At 50.3% G+C, this 7922-nt stretch overlaps 1 protein-coding gene across 2 annotated transcripts; it reads right to left on the minus strand.

The window, feature by feature from the left end:
• Positions 1-238: 238 nt before the first annotated feature.
• On the minus strand, positions 239-7220 carry ING1 (inhibitor of growth family member 1). 2 transcript variants are annotated; one of them, XM_080359362.1, is made up of 2 exons: positions 6557-7220; positions 239-1772 (listed from the first exon to the last, which is right to left on the minus strand). In XM_080359362.1, the coding sequence occupies exons 1-2, from the start codon at positions 6696-6698 to the stop codon at positions 1069-1071; spliced, it is 846 nt and encodes a 281-aa protein (XP_080215488.1). In that variant the 5' UTR covers positions 6699-7220; the 3' UTR covers positions 239-1068. The 2 variants fall into 2 exon arrangements, with proteins under 2 accessions (XP_080215488.1, XP_080215489.1); XM_080359363.1 differs by lacking the exon at positions 6557-7220 and adding an exon at positions 4069-4558.
• Positions 7221-7922: the final 702 nt, after the last annotated feature.

Genomic DNA, 7922 nt, shown 5'->3' on the forward strand with positions numbered 1-7922 from the left:
TTACCACTACAACAGTTTCAGGCTTCCTAACAGCAGCTTGCTGGAGCTGCTGGGGTTAAAATGAGTTAATTTTTTTTAAGCTACATGAATGATTATTAAACATGATTGCTAAAGAAGCAAACTGTCAAAGTTGTTTCATTTATTTCTTAATATCACAGCTGTACAATTTTCATACATACAGCAGGAAATGCACATTGGTTACACAATGGCATTTGGCTGCATTTCCAAGTATAATACAGTAAGTGCAACTCCACTTAAAAATGTACATTTATACAACTTAAACAAGTTAAGGATTGCTACACTACTATCTGTGACAGTATAAAGCTTCATTTATGTTAAGTCTCATTACTAAACCACTTCCTGGTTAAATATAAAACATATTCAATCATTTTAAAATGGCCCTTGTGGTACTTGGCCAGCATATAAAATATTTGTTGTGTAAAATTTAACCATTAACTTTTTTCTTTTTAAAAAATATTCTTCTAAGCCTATTTAAACATTTGCTATTGAACTGTTATACTGACACTTTGTAGCAGGAACCAAATTTTACCCTCCTTTTGTTTGCTCTTGAACTGCTTATCATCAAAAGAAGTTACATTTGTAATGTATTTCAGCTTTATTCAAATACAACCAGAGGGCCAAACTACTTAACAATTCTGCTCAAAAGGTAAATAACATTCTTCAATAAAGAAAACGAAATTACATTTCAGAGATATTTGTCATCAAAATTTTAATGGGTAGAGTGCTACCAGCACTGAAAGAAAAACAGAACAAAACAAAAACAAACAAGGAGTATTAATTTATCTTTTAAGACCCACCCAAATACTCAGTTTAAACTCTTATAACTTTACTTTTGGAATACATTGGTCCACAGACCACAGTCTTGTTACAGTTTACCAAATGAAAACCAAAATTGCTTATTGCCGTCCCTATAACAGGAATGGTTCAGTTTTAAACCTCCTTTAAAAATATACATTTTACAATCCTTTCACCTCAACAAAGGTGACACTGACAATAAATACACTGGTTTGGTGGTTTTGTTTTTCTTCACTATGAAAAGTCTACCAACTACCTGTTGTAGGCCCTTTCTTTTTTAGACTTCTCCAATGCCTTGTCCATAGTTTTCTCATTTTCTCCTCGACATTTGGGGCAGTACCATTTGCCCTTTGGTTTATGATTGAGTCCCACACAGGAAAAGTGAAACCACTCAATAGGGCACTCGTCATTATCGCATCCGATCATTTCTCCATAGGAGACCTGGTTGCACAAGCAGTATGTTGGCTCGTTAGGGTCAATGGGAAGGTCTGGAGGAGAAGCTTCCCGCTCTGCTTTAGCCTTGGATCGTTTCTTCTTCTTTGATGTTTTTGCTTTCTTTTCTTTTGGAGTTCCTGAGATAATGTCATCATGATCATGATTATTAGAAGCATTTTCTCGATTCTCATTATTTCTTTGCCGCCTCGATCTCTTGTTGTTGGGCTTTTCAGCCTGTGTGATTGTCTCGTTCTTTGACTTATCCTGGCTGGCCTTCCCGCTGTTTCCAGTGGTATCGTTAGTCTCTTGACAAGTCTCAAACAGCTCCACATGGCTGTCCACTTGCCTGGTTCTGTTTTCAACGAGCTCCACCATCTGACTGACAATTTGGATCTTCTCATCCCCCAGTTCCTGACTCCGAATCAAGGCTCTCTGAATGCAGTGCAACATTCTTCTCTTCTGCACAGCATCTGTCTCTCGTTTAAATTTTTCATAGTAATCATCCAGGTCCTTCAGAATCTCTGCAAGGAAGAAATAAAAACTATAAATATTTTTGACGGAGAGAATGGTGAAACAAAGCTTTCCCTTATTGTTCCTTCCACACAGCAACACCTCTTTGTAACACGCAAAGCTGAGCAAAGACATATTCCCTGAAGCTGGTATTTGACAAGGGGCTCGTGACATGTGTGGATTCCTTTTGTTTGAGTTGGTCCCACAGGAAGAGAATGCAAATGCTGATTTAGAAAAAAAAACGTGACTAAATAAAATGTTACACATGTTGACAATTTTTCCCTTTAAACTTATCAGTAAGGCAAAAGAACTAACAAACTAAACAAACATATATCCCCCCCACCCCCCTGCCACATTCCATTCCAAAATTAATTGTAAATTAGAAGGGAAATTAATAGATTATTTTCCTGTACATTTTCTGTATAACAACATTAATATTTTAAGTGAATGACTGACAGTGGGAAAAAGAGAGTGGGAAAGAAAGCAAGCACAAACCAGTGTAGAATCAGATGCTGAGTTACTTAATAATTGCTATCATACTGGACAGCTGATACAGAAGAACCCCAAATACACAAGGCTGGACCCTAAGCTATGGCAAGTTTCATCCAATTCTGCTGAGTTATTTTTGCTGAAAATGTGAGGCCACTTAAACCTCCAGGACTACAGAATTAAGATTACAATATCCAAGATATCTTGATTATTTCCTCCCTATACTTTCCGTAAAATACCAGTTGCTTAGTTTTTTTAATCACAGAAATATAATCTTCATTAAATATTTACTGCAGAGAAGGAGATGAAAAAGTTAGAAAATAACATTAAAGATGACATGTAACAACTGGAGCAGCTAGAGAGTCTGATTTAAAATGTTAACACTGGAAATATGTTAGATTTTGAATTGCACCTCAAGGATTGTTCCAACAGTGTGTGAGAAAGAACACCGCAAAAAATTGCTTAAAGTTTCAAGAATAGTTCTTGATAAGCAGATGTTTGAGTTTCACTACGATAACCAAACTAACTCAAACATGCAGGACCCTCAGCATTTCCATATTAAGTCCTCAAAAACTTGCATAATGTTCTTCCTGCATCTCTTTTCTTGTCTAATGTTCCCCAGTCTCATAAGTTAGAACATTCTGCTTTAGATGAGCAAAATATACTGAGATTCAAAATCTATCCTCAATTCACCTAATGGAAACCAGGATCTCATACATATGAATATGGCATTACCAAAATCATCAATGAATTTCTCAAGTATAAACTTACTCTTCTAAGACCTTCTTTTAAAATAAGAGAATGGTTTAGCAGCATTTTACATATGCAACTAGTAGTTATCCTGTGACTTAAGTTCTGTCTTGTCTGGGTAGATTTTTTGAACATGCACATTCCTAATTTCTGGTGAAGACACAGAAAGTTTATGCAAGTTTTACTTCAGTTTTTAGAGCAGCAGCCTGTGCTTCTCACGCCAGCTAAGCACAACCTGTCAGTAGGTACTGCAATATAACCTATCTGACAAAAATTAGCACTTCAGTATGTTATTAGCTATCTTAAGCAAACACATTTTCTTAAAAAAATAAACCAAAACAACAACAACAAAAAACCAACCAACCAACAACAACAAAACAAACAAACAAACAAAAAACCCCTAACAAAATAAAACCCCACACCCTGAAACATCCACCCAAAAGAAACCACCCCTACCACCACCAAATCCCAAATGTAGAGATTAAGCATCCAGAAAGACTAAAAATCCAACGTTAATGATTTTCAATGTCTGAAATGCAGAAGTTTTATGTTCTAAGTTTCAGCACTAGACTGATGTCATCAGTTTGACCCATCTGAATCTGGTACACAGGCACTTTTCATGATGAATACTCTCTCTCAACACCACCAAATTATTAGTGATTTAATGAGATTTAAGTCAGGCACTACAAAAACTTCAATTCTAGTACTTCATACACACATTAACACTACAGCACCACGGCACCTCCTGAAACTGCCATATTATGCAGGAGAAATAGTTGGCTGCAATGATCTTGGATTCTGCAGAGCCCCACCGAGCGCATCCTCAGGCACCGACACGTTTAATATGTAAGACATCCTGCAAGATGTGCCTTTTCACAAATGCACGCAAACAGAAAGGGCTGCTTAGCATCTTAGCATCAGAAACGTGTCGTGCAAGCAGAGCACCAGCTAGAAGAGACAGCTTGACAGCTGTGTACTACAGCTCGGAGGAAGATCGCAGACCACGGCTCAGCCGAAGCTGCCCGGCCGAGCAGGCTGCGTTCACAGGGATCCCAGAAACCTGCTTACCCCTGGCGTGCCGTAACAGAAAGACCAGCAGCAGAGTTTTGTGGGATTTGTGTGTTATGCAATTGTTCAGCAGCTGCGAGCGCACACCCCCAACATCACAAACGCCATGCAAATGGCAGGAAAAAAAGAAAAATGAAAAAAAAAAAAAAGGTGCCGAATATGGTGAAAGCTTTATTCGCAGAACAGTGCCGTAGCCCTCACGGGGGCTGAGGGCTGCCGAAATGGCTGCATGCCCACGCACCCCGAGCCGCGGGCAGAGCTCCTTGGGGTACAGCGGAGGCAGGAGGCACCTCGGCGGGCAGGACGGACCGAGACCACGCCGGGACACCCGCGCTCCGCCGCCGCCTCCCGGCCGGCTGGCCGCTACCCACAGCGGCTCCTCCTGCCGACACGGGTGCAGGCAGCACCCCCGCTCCGGGGCGGGCCGGGGCTCCTCCCCGCCCCTCTGCGGCACCACCCGCCGCCTCCGGGGCCGCCCCCGAGCGCCCGCCCCGCGCCAGGCCCGTTACCCCGCGTGCTCCGCGGCCGGAGAGCGAGCGCGGGGAAGGGCGGGCGCCACTGCGGGGCCATAACGGTGCTAACGTAAAGCCAGCGTCCGCCCGCCGGCCGGGCGGGCAGGAAGCCGCCTCATCCCTCCGGGCCACGGCAGCCGCCTTCTCCTAGCAACCAGCGGGGCGACACCGCCCCGGAAGTGACAGAGCAGCTATTGTTCTCCGGCAGGAAACCGGCGGCGGTCCCCCCGGTTCGCAGCGTAACAGGGGAGCCAGAGGAAGCGGGGGAGGAGGCGGCGGGGACCGGGCGGAGAGGGGCGGCGTCCCGCCCACCCCTGCGCCTATCAGAGCGGCCGATGGGGAGAGCCCGCCCCTGTTGGCCCGGTACTCCCAATCGGAACCAGAAAGAACCAGAAGAGTGAAAAACAGTAATTAAAAAAAAAAACCCACACCAGCCAATTGCAGCGGGGAGAGCGAGATTGCACCCGCCTCCTCCAGCACCAGTGCGCCATTCACGAGCAAGGGGAGGCGAGGGGAGTCCCGGGAACACGTCAATCACACTCCGGACGCCCAAGGTTGGCCTGCCCGCTGCTGCCGCCACAGCCAATCAGAACCCACAAGCCGGGGCAGGCCGAGATATTCAAATCAACCCCACAGAAAAGTTGCTTCTCGAAACGTCACGAGGAGGCGGGGCACAAGGCGGAATAGCCCGTCCCGAGGACCAATCGACGAGAGGAGGTGGCCCGCGGCCGGCCCTTGGGGACGCTTCCCCCCTATCAGCGCCGCCGGGGGCGGGGCGAGCCGCCATATGCTAACGAGGGGCGTTGATAAAAGCCGCAACGACGCCGATTCTCTAGCAAAGCGCGGAGGCGCTCGTTGGTGACAGTGGGTGCGTGTGTGCCCGGAGCGCGCGAGAAGCGCTGCCCGCCCTGCCCTCTCCGCTTCGCTGCCAGCCCACAGCCACCCGGGGAAGTTTTCCCCAGCCCGTTCCTCCGGGAGCCGCTGGGCTCCCTGGTGGGCTGCCCGAAGAGCGGCGGGGGAACGGCAGGGCTCGCTGCCCACCGCCCCTAAGGCCACATGCAGGGAGGCGCGGGGCGGCGCGCAGGCCGAGGGAGAAGGGGTCCTTCCCCGCCCGGCACCCCGGCTGTCAGCTCTGCCGGCGGCACTGAATAACGCCCTCCCCTCCCCCCTTCCCGAGAGGACACCAAGCAAGTGACAAAGCTGCCCCAAGCCCCGCACAAACTGGCCTCCCCTTCCCTTCCTCTTCCCTCCGCCCGTGGGGCATGGGGACAGCGTGCCCCGAGTGCCGGCAACACGGAGAGGGGAGGGAGGAGGGGGCACTTGAGCCCGACCGTGTCGCCCCCCGCCCCGCACACCCCACACGCCAGTTCCGTCCCCCCCGCGCCCCACCAAGCGGGGCTGTTTCACGGGGTAAAACGAAACCCACCGAGGACGGAGCGAAGAAAGCACACCCTGCCCCCCACTCTCGCCTAGCCCCCCCTCCCTCCTCCCCTCCCTCCCTCACTAGCTGTCTCTCTCCCCTACTACAGCCATAATGAATACTGTACATTCCTAAATGTTGTGCTGTAATCTCTCCCTCTCTGTCCACCCAGCACTTTATTCTGTATCCCGAAACCCTTCCACCTCAGCCCCACGGCCGAGGACGGCCCCTCTTTGTGCACCGCACACCCCACTTCCCTGCCCCCGCCTTCTTGGCCAGCAATTTACACAGAAAAGCAGAGTCCTTGCTTAATAAGAGAAGCTGGAGACCTTTTGTTCCGCCCCATGACAAGAGCTAACGCTGCAGATCAGCCCCTCTTCTCTCCTCGGATCTCTCCTCCTGGCTTTCTCCCTCCTCTCACCTCCCAAAAATAAAACTACCATCCCTATGGGGTGCAGAGGGGCAAACGGAGCCGAGACTCACCTCTAAAGAAAAGAAAGACACCCTCCCCCCGGAGCCCCAATACCACACACAAATATATATAGAAAGCACTTACCTTGATATTTGGCGTCAATTTCCCTCATCAAGGAGACATTTCTCTGCAGATCGAAGGGCATAGACTCGATGGAGTCCAGATAATCCTCCACATAGTTCACTAGGTGAAGCTGGTCTCCGTTTGCAGGACTCAACATTTTCATCCGGCAAAGAAAAAAAATATCCTTCCCCACACCTCTCTCCCGCTGTCTGTGTGAGAGCAAGTGCTGCTCCCTCCAAAGACGGTAAACCCCGATGAACGGCTCACTCCCTGCCCACCTCTCTCCGTAGCTCCCCCAAAAAACCCGAGAGAAGCTACATCTGACTCCTCTTGTGTGAAACAGAGGGAGAGAGACACACACACACACCCTCCGCTAGTCCCCTACAGCCAGCAGCAGCTGATTGAATGGCTGTCGTTGTGGGTAATTCACGAAGGAGGTGGTAGGAACAATCAGAGGGATTTGTGTGTGTGAAGGGGGGGGGAGGAGGAGGAGAAAGAAGGGGGGCTTAAACCAGCTCCTCCGAAACAATCTGGAAACAAAATGTGCTCTGCAAAGTGTCTGTCAGGAGCAGCGGCAGCCCCTCTGCATGCGCCAGCGCCGCTCTGCTCCGCTTCTCCTCCGCTCCCCCCTTCCCCGCTCTCCTCACCGCCGCCGCCGCTCCCCGGCGATATTAACGCAGCCTCCTCGCTCCCATACGCCGCACTTGATCCAACGTGGAAAACCCAAATACCAGTTTCAAACACTTGGGAAACATTCAGCCCCGCCACGCACGGCGCATGCGCACCCCTCCCAGCGCTGTATACACACACATACACACACACGGGCACACTCACCGCGCACACACACACTCTCCCCCTCCCCCTCCCGGAACCGCGGCGGAGCCAGCGCTCCTCTGCATATTCATCGTCCCTCCTCCCCTTACTCACGTTTGGGGAGGGGAGGCGGCGGGGATGCGGTCGTAGCGAGGGGGTGGGCGCCTCGGTGCCGGCGTAGGCGTGAGGAGGAAGCCCCCGCGGCCGGCCTGGGGGGTGGGGGAAGGCGGAGGCTTCGGTGAAGTTGCGCGGACGCTGCGAGGAGAGCGGCCGGCGGGGAGGCTGAGGGGGGTGTGTGCAGCACGGGGCCGGCGGGCTGCCTGAGCTTGCGAGCGGGGCAAGTTGGATGCTTTCTGCGGTAGGGCACGGACTTTGGAGGAGTCTTTCGCCTTCTGCCAGCTGGTGGCGGAGGCCGCGCTCACTCCAGGCGGGAGCAGCTCCGAGCGCTTTCCTAGGAGGGACAGGGAGAGGGGGACACTGTGAACCATGCAACGCCATGGCGGTAGCGGCGGCGCCGCCACCCCGCTTGAGGGGGCTGGGTTGTACCGGTGCGGCGCCGGACGCTGAGGAGAAA

Source organism: Nesoenas mayeri (assembly GCF_963082525.1).
Source record: "Nesoenas mayeri genome assembly, chromosome: 1".
NCBI classification, from domain to species: Eukaryota; Metazoa; Chordata; class Aves; order Columbiformes; family Columbidae; genus Nesoenas; species Nesoenas mayeri.

Bases quoted from the DNA above. Each gene is read 5' to 3' on its own strand.
- ING1 (XM_080359362.1), bottom strand. From the start codon at position 6,698: ATGAAAATGTTGAGTCCTGCAAACGGAGACCAGCTTCACCTAGTGAAC. The intron at 1,773-6,556 runs GTAAGTGCTTTC...TCTTCCTTGCAG, and splicing joins AATTGACGCCAAATATCAAG to AGATTCTGAAGGACCTGGAT.